A 26,540-nucleotide genomic window follows, 5' to 3' on the forward strand; every position below is an offset into this window, starting at 1 on the left:
AAATTGTCAAACTATATTAACTCGATAATCGTTAAACGAAGAAAAGATAAATCACTACGGAATAAAAACCTGAGCCCTAATAAGTTTTCGTACGGTAACGATTATCAAAATTTAGTTTTGAATAGCATTCTACTACATTTTAACTATCTTCATCGAGAAATTACGAAAAAAAAGGGGGGGGGGGAGTTAAAAATATATGCCCGGGCCGGATTAATTACGACCGGCTGGATCCGACTCCCGGACTATTGATAAATAGATCTTGATAAGTGCACTTGGTTATAGTGTCCACTTACTCAGGTTCAGCGTCCATTTCTGCAGCAAGCAGACGTTCGTCGGGTGGACCGGCCCGCTCCAGGAAAGCCAGGTTCTGGTCGGCACGAATCATGTTGTACTTTTCGTAACCTGCGCAAAAATTAAGTGTTCAAAACTAAAGGAACCCTGGAACATAATGGTTGAAGGTTGTAGTAAGACGTAGTTAGAATATCAAAGCCCATACCAAAATAGGTATCATTTTGAACGTTTCGAATATCTCTTTGTTGAATGAAAATTAATGAAGAGTGGTTCAAAACGTTCAAAATTCCACCTACTTCTGTATGGGCTTTGATATTCTTCCTACGTCCAAACGAACCCGCGTCGTGAAAACAATACGCGATTAGAAGCGCTACAGTAGGCAGCAGTGTTGAACTAAATTCATATAAAAATTACTCAAGTCTAAGTCCAGTATTTTGCAAAGTCCCAAACCAATCATTATTATATAGAGATGTTTAAATTCAAGTCACTGGCAAAATATGAAACGTTACACTATTAAAATTCGCAAATTCGTCTGATTATGAGGAATAGCTCAACTAAAAAGCAATAAAAACGCAACAAATTTAACCCAAATAATTTGACTCAATGACTCACAAATCCAAGTTAACTCATTTGTAAAAGCTTAAGTTAAAGTCAAGTCGAGCAGTTTTGCCTAAACGATCAAAAGCCGCACAATTAAAAACTAGTGACTTAAGCCAAGTCATTACAACACTGATAGACAGAAAGTAATTGCAGCAGTCACGTATTGTTCTACTAGGGTTATCCTTGGTAAACGAAAACCTAATCTTTCGAAACATCTCCAAAATCAAGACGACCAATAACTATTTGCGTCAAAAATGTAACATATTTTACACATCTGTTAAAATCACAATAAAAGCGGATTGCCAATTTACAATCTGCCTAAAAAAATTACAGATTACACCACTAAATTATTACACAGCACGAAAAACTTCAATAGAAGAACAACTTTTGACAATAAAGAAACAAAAATACATAGAGATTCAGGGTGAATAACAGGTCAACCCACCGTGCTTGTAAACTCCGATGAGGAGGCTTTTATCGCAGTCAGCGTCCCACCAATCTGCAGGGGGGTCACTGATGCGGTCCACCAGCTCAAGATCGATGTCCCTGAAGAAAGGAGAAGGAAGTTAGTCGGAAGAAGAAGATACATAGATTATTAGGTGATTCTTCCGGCTGCTGAGTTATTCTTTCCAATTTCGTCATTACTATTGTCAAAATTACGTCATTTCTAGTGTCAATTGTTCAAAGTTATTACGCTAAAATGTTGTTTTAGCGTTGAGCAGTTTAGCAAAGGTAGAGCTCAAGGTTAAGTTGTTAACCAAAACTTTTTAAATAAATTTACGTTCGAGATTCCAACTATGGCTGAAATGCCGAAATTAATTTGATATCAGATCGGCATATATACCACCGTAGGATTGGACGTGTGCCAATCTAATCTTTTCGCGTCGGGTATTGTGTTAATTACATTACAACATACCGGCTACCGTCGAAAAGGCCGGTGTGGCCGAGGTCGTGAGTTCGAACCTCACTACAGACTGGTTGTTTTCTAGCCTTGCTTTGCTTGCTCTACAATCCTGATCAGGCGGACTAATTTCGGTAATAACCTTTTCAAAAGTACCCGGTGTATTTTTATATAATATTAAAAGTACGCCGTGATCCTTGGTCAGTGCTGTTTTAGCAGGGATGATCACAGTATACACCCATGTGGATTTCACGACTTAATTACGTTTGTAACTTGAAAGTTCTCAAAAATATAGTTTTTAAACATGTTAAGCTAAAGATCGAAAATTACTAAAGAAATATGAAAGAATGTAAGTAGCCAGACGTATTCTTATTTTTCATAAAAAGGGACAAAAATGACATTTGTTTAACAGCATTGTCATATTGCAAAACAAAATCGCATTCTTAAGTAAGTTAGAAAAATGGTTTAACAACAGTTAACTAATAAAACACCTTTTGGTTTAAAAACCATGACCCAATGTGTCTAAAAACTTGTCGAGTCTTTTTTTACAGGAAGTGTTTTTTAAAGTTGAAGTAATAAACCTACTCGAGTTTTTCGTTTGCGTCGATGGCTGCAATCACAGGTCCAAGGATCTCAGTGCGAAGGTAGTAGAGCATTCTAACTCGCAGTAGAACCCTGGAGTAATAAGAGGGTTTAGGAGAAAGCGCATTAGATCAAACTTATCGCAAATCACACTATAGTTCATATTTTGAATAAGGAGAGATGTGAATATGGCATTTACACAAATAGTGTGAAAAATATACATCAACAATTGTATTAAAATTATTTTTTCAAAAAAAAAAAAGCTGACTTGTGACCAGAAAAACAGGATTCTGCGAAAAGAATGATGATATTTTTGTTCAACTGTAACCAAACCTCAACTAGTCTAAAAAAAAAACACAAAAAACAGTCACTGACTTTTTTGTAAAATAAGAGTGGTCGTAGTAAGAATATCAAAGTCTTCGAAAGTTGAAAATGATACCTGTATAGGCCTTGGTGTTCTTACTACGTCTTACTCCGTACAACCTCCGGCCATTGTGCTCCAAAAACAGTGGAACCGTATCCAAACTAACACTTCCATTTCTATCAAAAAAAATCCCGGAAACGGCCACCTACTTGTTGCACTGGTGTTGTATGTGCTTGCGGAATCCCTCGTCGGGCAGAAGAGCTTCGACGTCGATCCCTCGCGCCCACTCGCGGTTCGCTTGTTCGTCCTTCTGTCGTTCTGAGTCCTCTTTGGCTCGCTTACCCTTGCGACCTCGCGGAACCGGAGTGGCCAGACCTGTGTATGAAATAAGTTCATATGCTTTATAGAAGATACATAAAAAATAAACAGGCCCTATTTCGGCTACTATAACTGTGGACTAAAGTGGGACTGATGTCGAACTTTGCTGGTCATAGCTACAAATATTCACGTGTTGTGACTCAATCCCAGTACTTGTGTGTATGTGATTGCATTGAGTTAAACAACACACTTGATATACTCTTCTCTTGGTACTTTCCATGATTTCATAATCACGTTTAGGTTGCTACAAAAATTCGGTGGCCTAAATTTAAGAAAATTCAAATAACTTTTACGCAATTACGAACCTTCGTGATTTCTCAGATCCAGTCCCAGCTTTTCTGCGATCTCGGGAGGCGTGATTAGATCCCACAAAAAGAACTTGAATGAAACAAAGTACCCGTTATTGAACCTCAATGAAAACTATATGTTCCATTGTTTAATGAAAAACTATGAATTTGTATAAATTTGAAACTAAATAGAGTGCAATCACAGAAAATCGTAAACCATTAAAATTTGTAAAATTTCCCCCAAAAAATGAACAGCAATGTCAAAATGGCAAGAAATATATACTAAAGCTGGGTGAGTCTGGTTAAACAAATAACAAGTTAAATATCAAAGCATAATTTTTTTTCAAGTTCAGAAGCTTTTCTGTAAGTGAAATCTTAATCAATTCAAAGCAAAAAAGGGAAGATAATCTGCCAGCCAAATATTTGCACAAAGCATTTAACTAGACCTTAGCACAGTGTTTCTTAATCAGGTGAATGGTTCACCCCAGGGTGAATAAAAATTTTACAGGGGTGAATAAGGGTGAACCGTCAGAAATAGATGATAGCTTGCGAGCAGGGCGGACATTCCGGGTGTTCAACCTGTTCAGTGAACAGATGAGAAAGAAACAACCAAGTTATTTTTTGTGCTGCTATATATAGACGAAATAGTTTTATCATATCATAAGACAAGGGTGAATGAAATCTGGAGCTGGGGGTGAACAGAACTAAAAAAGTTTGAGAAGCACTGGCTTAGCACACTACACAGTGTACTGCTTAACCTACAAAATCAAGGCAGTGTAATAAACGACCAGCAGTGAATACATACAAACACACACATCTGCCCACCTTAATCTTCTCGTCTCCGTTGTAGTACTTGAGGCAGTACATGAGCACAGTGCGCGCCATCTCCTCAAGTTCGCCGACCAGCACCATTCCACCGAATCTACCCTTGGTTTGCATTGTGTTCCAGCGACCCCAGCTAAATAAAAAGCAACGTTCCATTTATTAGTTTGGGGTGTAATGGTTGGAGGTTGGAGTAAGATGTAGTAAGAATATCAAAACCCATACAGAAGTGGATATCATTAAAATGATAAATACTTCCGTATGGCCTTGATATTCTTACTACATTTATTAGTTGTTTTCACATTTTTAACAGTGAGCATCATAGGGGCGTCCGATAATATCGGATTCGGATCGTAGCATATAGCAAGTGGTGGTGTATCGGTACTCGTCCGATACTAGGAGTGTATCGCTACCGATTCGATAGCAAATAAATATAGGAAGTTTGGCCATGGTTTGACACCTAATGCAGCAATTCACAGTTTAACAGGTAAATTTGTCAAAAAATATTAAATTAACAAGTGGAGATAACTAAACTTGCCAACGCTAAAGGTAATTTTGACCTAATCACCTAAGGATAATCACTAGGGCCCGCAAAAGTCAATAAAGTTAAAAATTTGAAGGACCTCGTCTGTCCACGCATCAGAAATAAATAAAGAATAAAATAAAGTTGTTTTCAGCACCTAGGGACTGTTTCTAAGAAGTCTATAGGTCAAAATAAAGTTAAAATTTACAATAAAGTTTACGTTTGGGTCTGAAATCGACAAAATATTATGTAACTGGCATCAATTCAAGGAAGAACTGTGGCCTCTAAAAACAAGCAATTTCGTTAGGTTAAAATAAAGTTAACAAAATTTTTTTTAGGGTTAAAATAAAAATGGCCCTAATAATCACTATTGAACATTGTAATAGAACCTATTTGCTTGTTTAAGGATGGGAAATAAGTCATTTAGCATCGGACCGCGACAGATGTTGTCCAAAATATCGGGTATCTGTTTAAAATTTTCAAGTTTCACCCTAAACCGCAGTCGCATTTAAAAAGCACAAGAAAACAAAATTTCCAAAAAAAAATTACCCAAACATGAGCAAAGAACTAAAATCGGACCGCTCGATCATATTTGAATATAATCGGAAACAAAACAGTATAAAATGCGATGGTCAATACAATTAAAAAAAAACAATTTTTTAACAGCGCTTTCAAAACACATAACTTAAACTGGACATCAACTAAATTCAGGACTTTTAAAAAAACATAGGGTTTTTCAAAGATTTTAAATTAAAAACTTCTGGAAAAAACAGGCTTTTCAAAACGTAAATCAATTCGAAAACTTTAAAAAAAAACATAGGGTTTTTCTAACATTGGATAAGTCTTTTTAATACGTAAATCGAATTAATGACTTCTGGAAAAACATAGGATTTTAAAGGTCTTTTCAACACATTCGAAAACTTTGTGGCAACCCTCTGTAATGTAAAATGCATAAAATGAACGAAAACATCTCAAAAAAACTCACCCAAACATGAGCAGGCACTTTTCGACGCGGAAGCAGTCCCGTCGGCCCCATCCCCTCCTCTGGCCTCCCCCGGCGCCACCGGCCCTCGACCTCAACTTCTGCTTTTTGGCCCGGGACTCGTCATCACTGTCGAAGTCCGAGTCGTCCGACTCAGACCCAATCTCGGCGAAGATCTCTTGTTCTTCTGGGTTGCCGCCGAAGCGACGAGTCTGCTTGCGGTTTCTCGGGATTTCGATGATCAACTTGTTCTGGAAAAATAAAAATTTAATATATTCTTAATTTTTTTTTCAAGTGGTTAGTTAGTGCTAGTTCTGCAAAAAATAAAAACAAACATATTTTTTTGATTTTTTTTTTAATGTATCTTTTTTTTAAGTGGTTAGTGCTTGTTCTGCAAATATGAAAAACCAAAATATTTTTTTCAACTTTATTTTTTCGATGTTTTGCCAAGTGGTCAGTTGTATGTTGAAATGCGTTAGATATAATTTAATGTTTTTTCTTCAATGTTGTTCAGAGTAAAAATTATTCAATTTTGTCCAGAGCAATGAGCTTTCGAGAGTTTTCGATAAAAACCAGCTTGTTTTGCAAATGTTGAATAAAAATATATTGTTTTATTCAAAATTTTAAAATTGAAAGAGTGGTCAGTATGTTGACAAGGCGTTCAAAATAATTTGATGCTATTTAAGGCATCGCGGTTTCAAACAATATTTTTGTCAGTTTATTCAACGAAAATTGTAAAAAAATTACGATTCATCCGTTGTATGTAAAAAGGTGTTGAAAAATTGAGGGATCCCTATGATAAGTTTGCTTTGCAAAAATAAAAAGAATGACTAGCGAAAAAAACAAAATTAAAAACAGGAGTCAGTTGTATGTTAAAATGCGTTTAGGAATTCAATGCTTTTCAAAGCATCGCAGTTTCGAGGAATACTGATGTTATCTTGTTTTGAAGAGTGATATCATGCAGAAAATAATTCAGCAGCCAACTCACGTCGTTCATTCTTTCGAGGTCAAGGTCGGCTTTTCTGGCCCACTTCTCCCAAAAGTTCGGGTCGTCCAATGAGATGTCGGGACGGTCTTCGGCCGACACGAAACTGGCCTGAAACACACAAAAGAAGTTCAATAAGATGATGAAAAGCTATGTCCGATGCAAGGTATTTTATTCTGATACCGGTGACCGATATTTTGGGCAAAATTAGCGCCGATCCAATTAGATAGCAAATGACGTCACTACTGTGGGAAATAAGCAAATTAAGTTACAAAATGTTAGTAGGCTATTTCTAAAATGGAATTGTCAGGCTTTTTGGCTGGAAACAACTCCACACAGTGTTGCTAGAAAATACAGCAAAGTAATTTAAATAAAGGGAAACAAGCATGCTAAGCTCGAAAAAAAGCTGAATTTCGTTTAACAAACGCCGCTTGAAATCGTGTTTTTGTTAGGCAAATACATTTTCGGCAAAAGTAAGGGTGACAGTTTTATCATTTAAATGACTGAAAATACTTCCATCCTAGCCACTTTAAGAATTCGCCTAAAAATAGCCTATAGCAAAATCCACGTATCCTAATTATTTCGCAAAACTCGCAAGTTTTTATGGAAATCAAAATATCCTTTTCTGAAAGTCACTTTGGAGAATGTGGATCCCTTTTCGCCGGACTCGAGCGTGACTGTGTGCGCTCTGCGGTCCAGGATCTGGTCAATGTCCTCCTCACAGAACTTGCTCGCTGCATCATCGTCGTCCATGATCGCTCCGTAAGCTCCTCTTTTCAGGAGGTCCTCCACTTCAGACTTGCTCAGCTGAGGACCTTGGGACTGCACAAGGAAAAACGGTCAATTGGGGATGGTCATAGGTGAAATTGTCATTTGGAAAATGGTCGTTTGGGAATGTGGTCATTTGGGAAAAATGCTTAGGGGAAAATGGTCATTTAGGAATATTGGTTCATTCTGGAATAATGGTTCATTTAGGAATAATGGTCGATGAGGGAAAATGATCATTTAGGAAAAATGGTCATTTGGGGAAAATGGTAATTTGGGAAAAATGCTAATTTGGGGAAAATGGTCATTGAAAAAATGGTCATTGAAAAAATGGTCATGTAGGGAAAACCGCAAACCGAGGCGTAATAGACATTCTGAAACCTAGTAGGAAAGTTAAAAGTTTGTATGTTCTATGTAACATTTTGTTTTCAGACAATGTTTTTTACAAGGTTTACTTTATTTATCTCTACATAACTTCAATGTGCAATCGTTATGCTGCACACCTTGCTTCATCAAAAGATAAAAAAAGAAATATATAAAAAAAATTCACATTTTGGTTAAGAAGCAAAACACAAAAACGCAGGGTTTCGTTAAGCCAACTTACCTGACTGGATTCTTGGTTCTGTCGGCCACTGATCGACTGTAGCACAGCCTTGTCGAGTCCCAGCTTGAGACTGGCTTTGTCGAACATCTCCCTCTCGTAAGAGTTGCGCGTGATAAGGCGGTAAATCTTCACTAGCTTCTGCTGGCCAATGCGGTGGCAACGAGCCTGAGCCTGGAACACAAAGGGGGATATGAAACGTTTGAGCAACGGCTAAACCGCGTGGAACACAGAATAAGACTTTCGTCAAAAGAACATAATTTATGTAATTCGGCTAAACTGACATCGACAGTTTAGTAAATCGATGAATACATAAAGATCCATCATCCTTTTATACAAAAATAAAACAGCCTTAAAAACATCGGATTGGGACCGATAAAGCAGGATTTTTCAAGGGGTCAGCGTAAAAAAAGGCAAAAAACCCTGCGATAAGGTATCACCGGGATTCGTAAAGAAGGTCTAAGTACGGTTAACCACAGATACCTTAAATCTTTCTTTCGAAAATTGGCCTAGGAGTGAAGAACGGGAATTAAAACATTAACCATTTCTGGTTTTAAGTAACTTTGACGTAATTAACCCCAAGGTTATCAGCATAAATTTGCAATTTGTCCACAATCTACACGCTTTTTCAGGGTCGATAATAGCAAAGTGACCCCGAAAAAAGTTCTAAAAAACATACAACAGGAAGTTTTAAACCAATTTTAGGATTTTTGTACGACACAATTAGATAATAAGATGGCGCGCCGCAAAATAAAGCCAAAAACACATGCGCCTAATTTCCGACGGGCCTGCAGGTCGTTTTTCGCCAAAAATACCTCTAATTTATGGAAAGTAAAAAAAAAAAAAAAAAAAAAAAAAAAAAAAAAAACGACTTTCAGGTTTGTTTGGTGGAGTAAACAAATCAAAATCGCACCGACAATTTCGACAAACCTGCAGGTAGATTTTCTGAAAAATACCCCTGAATTAAAAAAAATAACTGAAATCTTCAAAAACCGACAAACCTGAAGATCGTTCTGCGGGTTCCAGTCAGAGTCGAAGATGATGACGGTGTCGGCTGCGGTGAGGTTGATTCCGAGTCCTCCGGCTCTCGTGCAGAGGAGGAAAACGAAGCGGTCAGATCCTTTCTTGCAGAAGCGATCAATCGCCATCTGTCGCTCGTTGCCGCGGATGCATCCGTCGATTCGCTCGTAGAAATAGGAGCGTTGCACAAGGTAGTCCTCCAGGATGTCGAGCACGCGCACCATCTGAGAGAAGATGAGGACCTGGAAGTAGAGGAGGATTTGTGTCATTTTTCTTTTTTGGCACTTGGTGGACGGAGATTTTTTCGCTGTGAAATGGACGTAAAAATTACTTCTCCTGATAAGGCATGTTATACTTACGTATATCTTTCTTCATTATTGAGATGATGTCAATCTACTCGGGACCTTTTTGGCAATTAATTATGAAGGTACATTATAAGATCCGTGCATAGTGCACCCAAGTATATGTTTTTTCATTGTGAAATGTACGTCAAAATGTTTTCTCTTGGTAAGACAAGCTAAAGCATTTTGTGACGTACATGTTAAAGCAAGTTTGAGAAATTATTGCGTGTTCTTTTCAAGGCATGACGGCCTGCTAAAAATGTTTGTCTGTTGGTTTTTTAGAAAGAATAGGTTTTATGTTGTTCAAAAACAAACAAAACGAAACAAACGAAACATAGCTGTGTCTCATTTTTACAGAAATAAATACGGTTGATGCATTTCAACTAAAATTTTGCTTACATTGGCGTCCGTTCAAAAAAAAAACAAGATTAATTTATTTTTAAGTGGGCAATATGGTTTGCCAGTTCTATGGTCAATAAATATATATTTTTTTAATTTTGCAATTTTAAAACGGTAAACCAAGCAATCTTTTTACATAGGACGTGAAAGTTTCTACATTAAGCAGCACATTAAATTTTAATTAAACTTCGTTTTTTACCTTGTGTCCGCCTTGCTTGAGCCGTGGAAGCAGTTTGTCAATAAGAACAAGCTTTCCTGAGCTCTGGATCATCGCTTGTAGTCCATCAAAGTCCTGCCGGAAAACTTTTTCTTCCGCCATTATCTTGTCCTCAGCACCTGAAAAAAAACATCACAGTCGTACCTGGAGTTAAATGGCAAAAATACACACATTTACATTATTTTGTCTTGAGGTGTCGTTTAAAACTGAAATAATTTAAAATGTTGTTTATTTAGTATTAATATGTTGTTGCCACCAGGCATAGTATACTGAAATTAAAGCTCTTCAGGCAATTATTTATTTTCTCCAAGTGTTTTTTTTATTACACAAAAATACGTTCTCCTTGTTTTAGCGAACGAAGTCATCCACACAACAAAAAACAGGTTTTTTTTTTAAAACGTTAGACCAGCTATTTTATTTATTGCATAACCATAAAAGTAATTTTTGAAGTCAAATATTTTTTTATGGTGGCAGACTATGACGCACTTATTTGTAGTAAGCTTGACCGACAACAGACTATCTTTAAAGAGGCTTTTTTATGAAGAAAGAATAATAATGAATCTTAGAAGTTTACCTTTGATAAGATAAGGATGATTGCAACACTTCCTTAATTCCATCATCGTGTTCATTAAGTTTGGGACATTGCCGCCACTGGTGCCCTTCGCAAGAAACTCGAAATTTCTCTCCAGAATCGCCCTGAAAAATAGACACAAAGTGGTGAACTACCGACAGCAAAAAAAAACTTCAATGCGGTGGTTGTGTTTCAATAAATTTCAGCTTGTTTGTAAGATATTCTTATTAGCTATTTAAAACGTTAGATGACAAAAATGTGTTTGAAGTTTAAGTGAAATGTGTTTGAAGTTTAAGCAAGACTACAAAGTGCAAATGGTTTGAAATAGCTTTGCGATGGACAAATGCGGCTGATAATCACTGGTTGTACAGTAAATATTTTCTAAAAAAAAACTAAATATTGCCAACAGTAGAGCAATTAACCAAGGCCTAAACTTAAATAAAAACTTATAATTTCTCATGCTTACCTGTAGTACTTCTTCTGTATGTTGGTGAGTTCGACTTCTATGATGGTTTCTTGTTTGGGAGCGAGCGACTTCTCCACATCTTCCTTCAACCTCCGAAGCATCATCGGTTTCAACAACTCCTGCAGCTTTTCAACCTGAAGGAATAAAATGATGCTTTGGGTAATTCAACAGTTAAGTTAGAATACGGCTTTGCACATTGGTAGTTGAAGACCCTATATTGTGTATTTTTTTTAAATACTGATCTACCATAATATACTTTGGCAATCGCAAAATAGTTCAATAGTTTTTCAAACTCGGGGCATAATTATTGGGGGTCTTAGTTAGACGTGGTGGGAAAGGTCGTATTGAAGTAGGCAACATTTTGAACCAACGTGAAAATGAATAAAGAGATATTCAAACTATTAAAAATGTTACCTTCTTCTAAACGGGCTTTGATATCCCTGCTACGTTTTTCAAACTTGTGTCTTTTAAAAACTGCACACCCTAGCATAATTATAATGAGCTGTTTGTTTACTTTATATTTATACACAGGCGTTTGTTGTGGAGTGATATACTCAGAACCACTTTGGGAAGTAGGTTAGAAATCACAACTAACAGCTTCGAATGCTTTGTTCAGTACAGTACTTCATTGTGAACATTCAAAGTTAGTGCATTTCCCGATTTCAAGGGTACATTTTAATTAACAACTAATACAGGATTCCAGCCTTTAACATTGTTTTAATTAACAATTAATACATGATGGACAAAAGGTTATCCATTTTATTAACAATTACGACTGAAAAATTACTATACCTAAAAATTATCATTTCGTTTTAAGGACAATGAAATACGTTTTAATTAAACAAATAGTAGTTGATACTAGCTCTATAGACAAAAATGGATAAAAATGTCTCCCCTTTATTAACAAGTAGGATTGAAAAATCGCTTAAGTGTCCCATTTAAAAAGGCAGGGCATTATGCTTTCGGTAAAGCGGAACATTGATAAAAGCACAAAAGGCATATAATAATACCGTACAGGCATACAAACCCTTGTGACGAATCGGCAAGCGTGTTAAAGCCACTTCCGACTTTTAGCAATCACTCACCTGAGCGTTGTCCTTGAGGTTTCCGAACTCGTGTGAGAATGCTTGTTGCGAAGTAAATGTGTCGGGTTGCAAGAATGATAGGAGGGCGAACAACTCTTCCACGTTGTTTTGGAGGGGAGTCCCCGTTAAGAGGACCTTGTGTTCCTGGAAGTAAACCGTTTCAAGGTATTATAAGTAATTTGCGTAAAGGCCCGTTTACACTACAGCTGCACTGAGCTGCGCTGCGCTGGGCGTAATTTGCATTTAAATTCTATTGTGGCGAGCGTTTCAAGCTTTGCTAAACTCAAGCCCCGTGCAGCAGCTGCAGCTAGCTTAAAAATACGCTTTGGAGCGATTTTCACGCTTTGCTAAACTCAAGCCCCGTGCAGCTATAGAAACACGTTACGTTTGGAGCGATTTTTACGCCCAGCGCAGCTCACTGCAGCTGTAGTGTAAACGGGCCTTAAGTGTGAAATTGATGGTAGGAAGCACTTTAAAGCCATTCAAAGACTTACACTCTAAGACTTGTGGCAAACCTGTATTAATGATGAAATGATATGCTATTAAAATGAACATTTTTTTATTAACGATGTAACCGGATCGAAAGTGTAAACCAAAATTTGGTTGTATTTGTAAAACTTACACTATGGGTATGGGTTGTTCTCTGTTTAGGATCAACAATTTTAATTTGAACTGAAAACGATTAAGCTTGAAACTTCGACAGTTTAAGTACCACTACGTGAAACGAATGACGATAAAGTTACGTCACATGAAACTTCATCCTAAAAATCTTACATGTAGTGCGAAAAGTTTATGGTGTTATATAATAAAGTTTACCTTTGTTGCGTTTATAAGTCACATGACGCAAAATGCCATAGTATGCATAGCGTCTTTGGCCTAAACCAGGGGTGAGCAACGTGCGGCCCGGGGGCCGCATGCGGCCCTTTTCCATTTTTTGTGCGGCCCTTCACCTTCTAGCTATTTTTCCCTAAATAAGGCTGTGAGCGTGCACCATGTTGGAACGTTTGCTCTATCAATTTCCTGTTTGAAGTGTGATGCAGCCCACAAGTTTGAAGTGTGGTGCAGCCCACAACTACATGACAATATTGAAATATTAGAAAATAATTTGCGGCCCACTACGCCAACAGTTTGCAGACAACTGGTTTACAGTTTTATCCACATACCAGTGTCATGTTTCTGAAGGATTCGACCAGCTTGCAGGAGATGTTCTTGAGTCTGTGTCCCTCGTCGATGATCATACACCTCCAGTCCACATCGCGAAGATGAGGTGAATCAAGGACGATCATCTCGTAAGTTGTGATCACCGCTTGCATCTTGTAAGCACCTGGGATTTCTTCAAGCTGAAATAAAGAGAAAACAGATATTATTTGGATATTATACACGATACTTTTAATTTTGGATATATGGACTGAAATTTTTTTCTACTTCTTTGTAGCTATCTACTCCTATACATAATTTTAACTTTGAAAACAACTACTTTGATTAATGGTGAAAATAACGGCCCAAATAGACATAAAAAGCGACATGCTGATGATGGCATGAGAATTTGCCGAAACGTTTGAATAATAAAGCATGTCGCTTTTTATGTCTATTTGGGCCGTTATTTTCACCATTAAACTTATGAACAGATCCGTATATAGTGTTTCAAATTACTTTGAATATTCTACAACATACTTTTAACTTTGGATATTATTACTTTTATATTTTATAAGTTAATTTTACCATTCTGCAAGATACTTTAAACTAATTTAAACTTTGGATATTCTCCAAATTATTAAAAAAAATACTTGAAAATGTTATATATTGCTGGATAAATATGGCAAAAAATACATTTTAACATAAATGGAAGGCAATTTGTAAGATCCTGTAAATATTAGACATTTTGTTTTTTTTAATGTACTTTTCAAAACAAAATTCGTTTTATTGATTAATATTGATGAATATCAAAAATCTCTTTTAAATGTTTGCAGAACGCTAACTAATTCTATTCATTCTGACAGTATTAAATCCAAATATTTGAAACTAACTAAACTATTTAAATTGATTCGTCTTTTCTAGCCAAATCACAATGCCATCAATTGTGTTATGAATTTAGACATAATCAAATATGGTAGAAACACAAACAAAGCATTGATTAGGAATTTTGTAGCATAATGGTTGGAGGTTGAAGTAAGACGTTATAAGAATATCAAAGCCCCTACAGAAGAATTAGGAATTTGTTTTTAAAAAACACACAAACTAAGACAAAAAAAAACAAAAAATTAAGCAAACTTAGCTCACATTGTAAAAAGTACTTTACAACTGGAGGTTGTAGTAAGACATTATAATAATATCAAAGCCCCTACAGCAAACTAAGAAGTAAAAAAAACACACAAAAAATTAAGCAAACTTAGCTCACATTGTCATCGCGGCAATGCCACTCATAGGTGTGTAGCATGTCGCGGCTGGTCTGGCTGCCATGGTAAACCACAGCGTTGATTGTGGTCCAGCCCTCGAATTCGCGCTGCCAGTTTGCGATGGTGCTGAGTGGGGCTACGATCAGGAAGGGGCCGGGGATTCCGTGGTCGAATATTTTCTGGAGAAAGGTGATCGATTGGATGGTCTTGCCCAAGCCCATCTCGTCCGCTAAAATACAGTTGCGCCTGAAATTGAAAGGTCAGTGTTAGGTTAAAGGTTAAAGGTTAAAGCAGACCAAAATATCACTTAACAAGGATTGTTTTAAAGATTTTGGTAATCAAAGGCTAAATTAAACTAATGATTATAAAAAGATAACTTGAATTATTTCAAAATCGAGAACAGATTGAGCGCTTTTGCAGAAATATATGAGAAAAATTATTCGGGTTGATTATATATTGAGGCCTACTCCTTATTATTTTATAAAAAAAAAAAACTGCAATTTGTACAGCTAAGTCCCAAAAAACGTTTTGAATCTGTTGTGTAGGGCCAGGGAACAAAAAATTGTATATTATGACTGGCAGCAATAGCCTATTTCAAATAATTGTGGGTATGGTTTTGTTTAGTTTCGTGGCAAAACTAAGATCTCTCAAAGCACACAGTTTAAGAATCACTGGTTTAAAATTTACATCATAAGGATATCAAGGCTACATTTACAATATATACTAAAGGCTTAAACAAATTTTGGGGGGGGGGAATTTCAAGAAAAAAAAATTTGGGGCATTTAAAAAAAAAAAATTGGGAAGCATTTAATTTTGGCATTTCTTGCACAGAATCTGACAATACCAGTCATGTAGAAAGACCATGCAGCTACACTTAGTAATAGAAAGCCAGAAAAAAACAACACTAAACAAGTGACTTACTTATTAAACCAGTTAAATAGGAGCCAGTTGATTCCTTCGAACTGATAATCGCGCAGAGTGTTGTTGTTGCAGAACTTGACCTTATCCTCGTCCAAACGGCGCCACGTGTCTTTATGCGGACGATTCTGTTAGCAAAAAGACAAAGGAAACTAATATTGAGGAAGCAGTAAAGAAAAACACTTTGAACTCAAAAAGGGTTCAAAGTCATTTTGCATATGTTTTTTAGTCATTTGCATATAAAATGTTGAGGTGTGATGCTGAATTTCTTTCATTCGGAAATTAATTTAAAATTGCCAGAACTTCAATGTTAAACTTTTATGAAAGAACTTCTATGTTAAACTTTGCTAAATAATAAGCAACTTGGCTTAATATTACTTTACAATGAGAAATGTCACACACTACACAACAATCGCTATAAACTAGACTAAATGTAAAGCGCAACATGTTTTAAACACGTAATAAGAATATCAAAGCCCATACAGAAGTAGGTAACATTTTGAACGTTTGAAATAACGCTTATATCATTTTCAGATGTTGAAAATAAATAAAGAGTTATTCGAAACGTTCAAAATGATACCTACTTCTGTATGGGCTTTGATATTCTTATTACGTCTTACTACAACCTCCAACTATTATGCTCCAATGTTTTAAACAAATTATTTTAAAAAAATCGACAATGTTTTTTTTTGGTGTTTTTTTGAGAAAAACACGCCAGCAAATGGGCAACCAAGTACAGTATTTTATTTTTATATAGTGACTTTTTAAAATGACTAATTATAAAAAAAGGCGTAGATAAGCTACAAATAAAAATTAATTTTCCTAGCCTTATATTTGTGTACTTAAAATAAAATCATATTAATTACCTTTCTTGGTGGCGGTCTGTAGCTACACCTGGCATTGAACTCCTTAATTTTGGTTTCTTCGATGTCTGCTTCTCTTTCCCAAGTACAGTCTTCATAGGGAAGTGAACACCACTTTACAAGATAGTGGCGACTTATCTGAACGTGAAATAGCAACTTATATTATGGTTTTAAACACAGCTTACAAATCTGATTTGTGGCCCTTTCAAAAGAAAACCTTCCTAAAAAGGACCAGCATTCTTCCAAAACAGCTGTTTGATTATTTTGATCAAACTTAACAGGCGGCACCAAAGATTACCGCAAATTTGAAAACAATCTAAAATAAAATTTGCATAACACTACAACAGTTGAATAATATTTAAGACTTTAAAAAATGTTTTTTTAATTTTTTAAACAAGTTAAAGTCAAAAACAACTATTACCTCTCCATTGCTATCTGGGTCGCTTTGCGTGACATCGAGAACTCGGTCAACCGTCACAAAGTCCGGATTAAATATTTCGTCCATTTCAAACTATATGAAGAAAGAACAAAACAATATAAGCAACAAATATGTAGTAATTCAGATATTGCTTCCTTATGTAGGGACATATGTGTGTGTGTATCTTTCATTGAATATTGATAAGGTACTGTAAATCATTTTCAATTTGATGTTGCTTGAACTAACAGTATGTAGCAAGCATTGCGTATGGTTGTTTCTAAACTCGCTCCGCTCTGAGCCTGTGTATAGCTCATTTGGTGGAGCGACGGTCCCAGTATGACTGAGGTTGTAAGTTCAAATCTCACTGCAGGCTAGTTGTTTTCCTAGCCTGCCCTGCTTTCATCATTCATCAGCACATTCGGTGAGTCTGCGATGGCTTTCAGTGTACTTATGTAGGTATGAGGATAACTACGGAATGGTGATACTGGCATAGCTGCTTAATTCATTAATAAAAAAATGAAAAAATAGCTCTTTTCATGTCACACAAGATGAAAATCAGGCAGCCTGATTAGGGTCGTAGTGCAAGCAAGGCCAGGCTAGAAAAACAACTAGCCTGCATTGAGGTTTGAACTCACAACTCGCCTGGCCTTGCTTGCACTAAATAATTTGTTAAGCTTCTTCAAAGGCATGTTGTTGTACTATATATGGGTGCTGTGATCGTTGGCCAGTAGGACTCCAGAAGGGCTTAATGACAGCATACACATTTTGTATATGTATGTTTAATTATTTTCATGTCATATATGCTTCAATTTTTATTACACAAATTATGTACCTCTGGGTAAACGATTTCTCCATTAAGTGTGTATCTTGCCAGATATCGCTTTAGCTTGCCATCAAATCGCTTGTCCTCGATTTCGTCTTTCGTTTTCCAATCGCAATGCAAATAAGAACTGAAAAATAATGCAGTATTAGGAACTATTATATATTGAGAAATCAAACACGGCAAAGAATGTTATTCAGGTTAATGTGGTTGTACACTTAAATTAAAATACAAACACAATTTTATGAGAAAATCAATGGATGTCCTAAAACAAATACAAAACTGCTTTACTGTTGTATATGACCCACAATAATAGGTAATGCCTCCTAATGCCTATGAAATATGGTAAGTGTCACGAACAAGAAAAATAAATCAATATAAAAACTGTTAATATATATTTCATGAAAACACAGCCATTCTTCTATTTTCCTTTATTTATATGTTAAAAATTGCAGTAAATTTGCTTTCTCTTGAAAAAGAATGCCTTGAAAACTTGTATTTAATCCACAGTTTAACAATTTAAAAGGGATATGTTAGGATTTTCTTCGATTTGGAAAAAACACATTAATAATTTACAGCTTGTAAATTGGGCAGAATTATTCAGATATTGCTGAACTGTGACATGTGGTATCCTTTTTAAAATCTGTAACAAATGTAAAATGTATCCCGAATATTTGAGTTAATTTGATTCAATTTTTTACATGATGGTCATAGCTAAACAAGATAAAGTATTCTTAGGTCAGGCTTAGGGATTTAAAATGACAGTTATAATTCGTTCTACAAAATACTCAAAATCACCTTCTAAATAAAACTATTTAAACAAAACCTTAAAATTATTTAACAAAATCCTTTTTATTGACATTTTTTATCTAAATAAAAAAGGCATAAGACAAATCACAGAAATACAATAATTTTACTAATCCATTATGTGAAAATTTACTAAATTTTGTCAAGTATAAATTTGGCATTTGCTAGTTTATATCGCATTTCGAATATGAATTATAAATAATTATGGCATCTTGAATTAAACCAGGACAGGGGTGGGAATATTTTCTCGTAATGGGCTAAAACCAACCTCAGAAAGGTCTCTACGGGCCGTAACAAATTTTAATTGATTAATATACATTTGATACACTGATTTGGCGAAACTTCCATTGCTATTAATTGCATTCCAAAGTAGGCTTTGTGCCTTTAAGCTAAACAAACAATTCTCAACGTTTACACAATTGAAATAGCAACAAAAATATGAGAAATGGCCCTTTCACTGATTTCAGAGTGGAAGTGGTGGGCCTGATAATACTCATTTGGGGGGTGTTCGGCCTGCGAGCCGTAGGTTTCCCACCCCCCGAACTAGCGGGTTGAATTTGGCCGACAGACCGTAGTTAGATGACGCCTAGCCTAAAGAAACAAACAGGGGCTCACTTGACTAGTTCTTATATTTGAGGTTGTATACAGTCTATCCAACACCAGAAATGGACTCTTGATTTAACCATTTAATAAAGGAGGCGGTGGGCCAGATTTTGCCCGTGGGTCGTAGGTTGCCCACCCCTGAACTAGCAGGTTGAAGGCCGACAGGCCGTAGTTTGGTTACCCCTGCCCCAAAGAAACACACAGCCACTCACAAGTTCCTATATTTGATGTAGTATTTTGTTTGCCTCCAGAAATGGCCTCTTACCCATTTCATAAAGTAGGTGGTGGGCCAGATTTAGCCCGCAAGCAGTAGTTGCCCAATCCTGCACTAGCGTGTTGGATTTGGCCCACAGGTTGTATTTTGGTGACCCCTACCCTAAATAAGCAAACAGCCACTCACTAGTTCTTATATTTGATGTAGTATTCCGTCTCGCCAACTCCAGAAACCTCTTCTTCTTCTTCCACTTCTTCAACCCCCAATGACATCTTGCGGATACGGGGGTTTTTGAGCGACGTGGGACTCAACATGGGACTGGGCAGGGTTTGGGGGTGATTTGTATCCACAGTGAGGGGTGGTGGGACGTCGGGGTTCTCTGTTGAGGTAGGGGATTGTTTGGAGTCCTCTGTTGTCGTGAAATTATCAGCGGAAACAGCGTTTTCTACTGATTCAGGTTCTTTATTGACAGCGGCTGGAAAAAATACAAAACTAGGTTAACACCCGAGATAAAAGAAAATTTCAAGATAAACATTAAACTAGAAAATCTTTACTTTTATTGTGTTTTGACGAAAGTTAGTAACTAAATAACAAAGTACTAATGTAGCTGAAAAAAAATTGTAATATAGCTTGTTTAATGACTTTCAAGTTGAATATAGCTTGTTTATTGACCTTCCAAAATTGACTTTCAAGTTATAAGTAGCAATTATAACTAAAGAAGTATAATGTGGGGAGTCCTGACGAAGATTATGAGGCTTTGGCAGCATTTTTTAAATTCATTCTCTAATTTTAAGATGAAGAACATACTTCTTAGTAAGTTTTGTTGTTATTAATAATGTGTATAAATCGTTTGACAAGTTTATCACACTTAAGCAGTTTGCAGAGTAGCGATATGAATGATAACTACACTAAACTTTTTTAAACTTTCCTTGTTTTTATGTGATTATTGAAACAGTAATTTTTTTCAACATTTTATTGGTGAAGATTTAAAGGGGTTATTTTGTGGAACAAAAAAGGATCAGACAGGTAGTAAAGTTTGTCACAAGTATGTCACAATAATCTTTCCTATGACTCGGCATGTCTTGTAATTTTTTTCTACGCTCTGCATGTCAACATTAATTTGAGCATTTTACCTGTTGTTTCAGTTGCTGGGACTTCTTCTGAACTGGCGTTCGCAGTGACTGTGTCGGCATCGTCAGTTTGGTCGGCGGTCGGTGCCGCTTCTTGTTTGGCTTCAGACTTTCGACGCTTGCGTTTTGTCCGGATCCTGTGCGCCAGGGTCTTCTCAACGATCATGACTTCATCCTCTTCATTGTTATTCTAAGAGAGAAAAATCCCTAATCTTAGCAAATGCAACAAGTCTAAATTACACATTTTCATCAGTTGTTTAACTTCAGTAAACATTTGTTAAAAAATGCTATGTTAAAGTTAAAGACAGCTTATTATGGTCAAATGACTTGATTTGGGACGGAAGTCATTTTGTCACATATGTTTGGATTACATTAAGTGTTATTTTACCTAAGTTTTGCACATTAAACAATTTGAGTGTTCTTCATTGCGTTTGTTGTATTTTAGTTGAGAGTTATTGCTATGAATCGGACGAGTTTAGCAATTTTATAGGTTTAACGTTCAATTTTATGTCAATGTTATGACTTAAAGTTGACTTGCTCTTCAAAGTTACTTGACTTGGGCAACCGATGACTTGTACTCGGACTTGACTAGTTATATTTGCAAAAGACTTGCCTTGGATTGGAGTTATTTTTCAAATGACTTGACTGGGACTGAATTCATTTTAAAATGACATTGTTTACAACACTGTCAAAATATTAGGACTAGAAACCACAGACTGATCCAGGATTATTGTTTTGGGTTCATCATTAAAAAAAAATTAGAGATGATGCCACTAAGTTAAGTTTATTCATGCAAATTGAAAAAATTTAAAAAATGCAAGCTGAATATGTAAAAAAGAAGATATCTCCTCGCCCTAAATAACGTTAATGACGACAATGACTTTGAATGCAATATATGAAATAAATTCATTCGAATTAAGAGACTGATGATGCCGTGATTGGCGAAATATATTTCTCTTTTATAAACTAGAACCTATAGTGACTGATTTTGACTGAGACAAGAAAGTCTGAAGTACATAACTTGAAAAGATTTATAAATTGATTTGGCATGAATTGAACTTTGTAAGATTCACACAGTGCCAGATTGTATAATATTACACAATTACTTTAGGACGAAAAAAAATAAATTATCTATAAAATCATGTAAAATATTTTTTTTACATGTTCTTATGTTTTTAAGAGATATATATAAACGAAAAGGTGTTTTTTGGGAGAGCAAAAAAAGAATACACTTCCAACCTTCATGGCCACCATTGGTTCATTTTTATTCCCATCTTGCGGTAAAAAGTCATTTTCATCATCCCCACTAAACTGAATGTCCATGGCCTCGATGTAACGCTTTCGCTTTACGTTACGTCCTGAACGCCGCTTCTGCAAGACACAATAACAAAGAAAGGTTAAAAAAATACTTTTTTGTTAAACATCCTGTTGTGAAGTGATGTTTGATAAAGAGCATTTAGTCAATGTTTACAAGCATACTATTCAATCAAACAGGATAACATCAATTGAAACAGTCTTTTAAAACAGATCTTTAAAAACAAAACATTACTAAAAAAAAACTGTTTTATCAACAGACTTACACATTTCACCTGCTTAAATCATAAATATATAAATCCTTACAGCCCATTTTCAGGCTGCATTTATTGAATAAATTCAGATAACTTTTTATAGCTAATCAGGGCTGTTTTACCTCTTGGGTTTATTTAAAACAAATCAAAACTACATTACTCAATAGAAAACTGTTTTAATTAATAGACTTACATATTTCACCTGCTTAAATCATAAATACATACATTCTAATAACAAATTTTTAGGGTGCATTTATTGGATAATTTCCCAATTTTTTTAGGTATTTTAAAGGCAACATTAACCTCTTTGAGCGTTTATTTAAAACAGATCAAAACTACATTACTCAAAATAAAACTGTTTTAATTAATAGACTTACACCTTTCATCTACTTCAATCAAACATTTGTATATTCTTATAACCCTTTTTCAGAGTGCATTTATTAAATAATTTAAAAAAAAATTTTTTTTTTAAGTATTTTAAAACGCAGTATTAACCTCAATCAGAGATTCGTCAGGGGAAGGGGGTGGTGTAGATTGCACCGCATCATTTGTGTTCATTTCGTCCGACGAGTCATAGCCACGCTTTCGCTTTTTCTTGCTTTTTACAAAAGTAGCGGGAGGCCTGTAGAAATAAAAAAAAAGTCGGTTCAACTGTGTTCACAATGGATTTTTGGAAATTTTTTAACATAGCAATTTGCTCCCAATTGAAGACTTTATGTCAACAAATAAAGAGGCAAAAGAAAACACTGGATCAAGAAAAGTAAACAAAGCTCATTAGCAGATGTTGTCCTTTCCACACTGTCATGTTAGCTGTGCCATATTTAGGGTTGTCATTTTATAAAAAAACGTGCACTGAAATACTGCCAAGTAGCTGAAATATTTTACAAATAAAAATCTTCATTACACAGAAGTTTATAAAATTAAAAAAAGTTCTTAAAATGTTAAAAAAAGCACATTAAAATCTAATTTTGACATTTTGAAACAAAAAAACTCATGCCAGGCTTAGAAGCTATACTATAATATATATACATTATTACTAAAAAAAAATGTTAACAGCAAACTGTTGCAAACACTGCAGTTTTGTACAAGTTTTATCACAAAGCTTTAACTTTCTGTCTAATGGAAAAACAGCACAAAACACTGGAAATTAATAAATTGCATTTCAAATTTGGGTCTGTCAAATGATTTATCAATTACTTTCGGGCCACAACACTTTTATTTGTCTCTTGCGGTAAACTAATTTAAATTAATTTTATCCAACAAAGCCAAAGCAATTCATACAAGAAAATAAAAAATTTTAACACAGCTTGTTTGTGAACAAACGATAAACGAGGTTGCTTAGATTCTGTCTGTACAATTAAACGTGTCTAAAACTACATTGGATTGAATCTATGAAGAAAAAGATAACTTTTGACCGTATTTGAGTAACCATGGTTATACCAAAAACTGCATTTACACTAAGTGGCTGCAATAAACAACTTACTTTTTCTTTTTCTTTTCAGGTGTTTTTACAGGAGCTGCTGGTGTCAGTTCTGGTACGGCAGGCAGACTTGCAGGGTCAACGCTATTTTCTGTTGCCGGCTGTTCCACCGTGTCATTGTTCTCGACAACAATACTGCCCTCAGTGGTGGCGGCGGCGGCGGCGGCGGCGGCGGGAACTGCTTCAGGGACTTCTTCTGTGGGTTTCACGATGGCTGGTGTTGCCTCATCAAGATCTTATATAAAAACATGATATCGTAATAGTGCGCATATTGAAAGGTAAAATCTTTAGATCTAAAAGTTTGACAGGGGGTTTAAATTGACATTTTTAACTTTTTAGGTAGGATGTTGGATAATGCTGGATCAGAGCCAGTACCTAGTAATAACATCTGTACTTGATCGGTTTGAGGGTGGTATGAGTGCAAACCCGCTTTCACAAATTAACTCAGAAACCTCAACGACGGTTTTTAATTCAGCACTTTCTACCATGAAAGGTTACTTTATAAAAATTAGTTAGGAAAAACTGTAGTTCATTAATTTTTTTAAATCTAAGGCAAACTTAAGTCAAAAGCTAAGAAGATAGACTTTTAAATTTTCATTTTTTATTAGACTTTTTCATCTATTTTGCTTGTTTAAGCATAGGTATGACATCAATTGATATCAGATGGAAATGCAATACTTTGATGTTTTAAAATCGGACTTCTTTTTGCATTAAAATGTCAAGTATCACACATTACTAATTTCAAGTCACTAACTATCTTTTTAAAGTCTCATAATTAGGGCGAATATTTTTTGACCAAAAAAATAGGAAATTGACAAATTTTGACCTGAAAATAATTTATTTTGACAAAATTTTGACCTGTTAGAAATACATTGATTTAAATAACCTAGGCACCGTTAATCACGCGTTTTTTATACTGCATATTGCTCTAATAAAGATATAATACGGTTAAAATGACTTTGAACTTATATCAAAATTAATTTTTTTTTATAAAATGAAAGATAAATTTCAAAATAACCGAACGACCAATTTCAAAAAGGTGCCTTTAGTTTTTTTTAATTTTGTAGGCGATTTATGTGCAATTTTATTTGATTTTGACTTAAAAAATTTTGACAAATTTTGACTTTGTTTGACAAGTCAAAAAATATTCGCCCTACTCCTAATAATAAACAACAGTACAATGATGTACATCAAAAATTATAGATTGTGAACTCACCAGAAACTACAACTTTTTCTTTTTTCTTCTTCTTTTTCTTTTTCTCGCCGCCAGAGACATGTTCCTCTCTAAGGCAAGCAAAACCATGTTATTACTCAAGGTTAAATATCAACAAGACTTCCTAATACATTTAGTGACAAATTGCAGTTAGAAACCAACCCAGCTGTTAAAAGCTTTAAAAACTTTTTTTACCATATTTTTCTAAAACTCTAAACCTATGCATAATTTTTATCCCAAAATTTTTAATTCCAAATTTCAAAAAATCATACAAATTTCGGCACAATTTTACCCTTCAGCATGTTCTTTCTTCTTTTTCTTTTTCGGAGGCGGCTTGTCTTTCTTTGAACCATCCTCCCCTTTGTTCGGTTTCGATGATTTCTGCGATTTGCGCGATCGCTTCTTTTTGCCACCTAAAGCAATTGGGCAATTGAGATGAGAAGCTGGATTTTTTTCTGATAAACTTTTAAGTTGTTGTTTATTGGTAATCACTTCCACATGTTACGTAAATTTGTTAAAAAGTTTTTTTTTTCTATTCAAGAAAAATGTATTTCGTCATAATCTTAGCGCTATTCGCCAAAAAAAATAAAAACAACAATGCCAGGGGTGTAAGAAGCTAAATAATACTATGTCTCAACAACACATACTGGGTGTTTGTGGGTCTTCTACACTCTTTGTTGGGCTTGTGGCATCAAGAGGGGGGAAACCAGGGGGAGGGGCTTGGAGGTTGGTCATCGGAACACCGGTTCCCGGCTCCTAAAAAGAAAACATAAATAAAATCAGAAATTCGCTGAATAACCATTTGACAAATTGAAAGGTGGCTTAACAAATCAAGCTAAAACCGACTAAAACACAGTATTTTGTGTAATTAACTAAAAATCTTACAGTGCTTTTGTAATGAATGACTTGACATAAGTGCACTTGAAGTGCTGTTTTCAAATGACTAGATTATAAGTCTTTATAACCTGACTTGACCTTTCAAATGACCTGACTTGACCTTTAGAATTTTTCTGAAGAAATGACTTGAGTTGAAACTAAGTGTTTTTACTGAGCATTTCTGTGATTTTATATCCTGTTTTTCACTAGATTTTCTTTACAGTGCTTAGTATGAGCATTAAGCAGCTTCAGAAAAAGCCAGTGAAAATTACTATCTATAATGTCCTCGGTCAGTAAAAAATTGTTTAGACAAACCTTTGATAAACAGAAAAGCATAAAACTGTGCTTAATTCATTGCATAACACCTGCCTTTACATAACTTTACCAAGTATATTGCATGTGCTTAGCTCAAAAAGGGCAAAGTGGTGCAAAATGGGACATTAATGCAATGGCCCTGTGCCCATATTGTCAACACTAGTTCTGCTGGAGGTATATATACGTCCATATCAGTCTACTTGGAAATGGGTGCATAAATAAAAAAAATAAAAAAAAACGCGACTGCCTGTGAGAAGCAATAGAAAATAGACCTTTTTTAACTGTTTGCTAGAAGGTTTTTATGATAATGCCTAGTTTGTTTAAAAATTTAAAACATTATCAGAAAATTTAATGCAAATTTTGTGTGTAACACAGGCTTGCTTTACTACAAAATTTGTGGGATATTTTCAAATACAAGAAGACCCATGTTCTAGGCAATTGGTTCTGAACCTTCCTCTTTTCGGCCCATTTTCATTGCACAAAATTCTGTGGCCTAATACATTTTTATGAAAGAAAAAAACTATAAAATAGGTTTAGAAAAAAAAAAGCAGACAAAATTTAAAAACAGATTATTTATTCAACTGTGCATTTGTTAGTTTCTTGCTGTTGAACAAAAAGTTTACATTTCATTTATTCATTCTTAATTTCTTCCCAAGCCATTTTTTGTGTAAAATTAGGTATATTGATGCAAATAAAACTATATTCTTCAATAAATCTGGTCTTTAAATTTGTCTGTTTG

General features: G+C 35.3%; 1 protein-coding gene across 1 annotated transcript in view; it reads right to left on the minus strand.

The window, feature by feature from the left end:
- LOC146137481 (uncharacterized) overlaps positions 1–26,540 on the minus strand; it is a 65,426-nt gene that overhangs the window by 27,978 nt on the left and 10,908 nt on the right. The window contains exons 10-38 of the mRNA XM_083394356.1: positions 25,258–25,366; positions 24,903–25,023; positions 24,614–24,681; positions 23,401–23,632; positions 22,413–22,539; positions 21,589–21,720; positions 20,375–20,539; positions 19,406–19,626; positions 17,608–17,725; positions 16,773–16,868; positions 16,361–16,495; positions 15,498–15,622; positions 14,579–14,822; positions 13,344–13,520; positions 12,181–12,324; positions 11,096–11,229; positions 10,633–10,754; positions 10,041–10,177; positions 9,083–9,343; positions 8,085–8,255; positions 7,352–7,537; positions 6,719–6,826; positions 5,734–5,981; positions 4,229–4,361; positions 3,422–3,494; positions 2,948–3,113; positions 2,378–2,467; positions 1,337–1,437; positions 294–402 (exon numbers count right to left, since the gene is read on the minus strand). Coding sequence (XP_083250482.1) covers positions 294–402; positions 1,337–1,437; positions 2,378–2,467; positions 2,948–3,113; positions 3,422–3,494; positions 4,229–4,361; positions 5,734–5,981; positions 6,719–6,826; positions 7,352–7,537; positions 8,085–8,255; positions 9,083–9,343; positions 10,041–10,177; positions 10,633–10,754; positions 11,096–11,229; positions 12,181–12,324; positions 13,344–13,520; positions 14,579–14,822; positions 15,498–15,622; positions 16,361–16,495; positions 16,773–16,868; positions 17,608–17,725; positions 19,406–19,626; positions 20,375–20,539; positions 21,589–21,720; positions 22,413–22,539; positions 23,401–23,632; positions 24,614–24,681; positions 24,903–25,023; positions 25,258–25,366 — 4,253 coding nt within the window. The remainder of the gene's footprint in view (positions 1–293; positions 403–1,336; positions 1,438–2,377; positions 2,468–2,947; positions 3,114–3,421; positions 3,495–4,228; positions 4,362–5,733; positions 5,982–6,718; positions 6,827–7,351; positions 7,538–8,084; positions 8,256–9,082; positions 9,344–10,040; positions 10,178–10,632; positions 10,755–11,095; positions 11,230–12,180; positions 12,325–13,343; positions 13,521–14,578; positions 14,823–15,497; positions 15,623–16,360; positions 16,496–16,772; positions 16,869–17,607; positions 17,726–19,405; positions 19,627–20,374; positions 20,540–21,588; positions 21,721–22,412; positions 22,540–23,400; positions 23,633–24,613; positions 24,682–24,902; positions 25,024–25,257; positions 25,367–26,540) is intronic.

This window comes from Ascidiella aspersa, chromosome 7, assembly GCF_963924565.1.
Source record: "Ascidiella aspersa chromosome 7, kaAscAspe10.2, whole genome shotgun sequence".
Classification (NCBI taxonomy): domain Eukaryota; kingdom Metazoa; phylum Chordata; class Ascidiacea; order Phlebobranchia; family Ascidiidae; genus Ascidiella; species Ascidiella aspersa.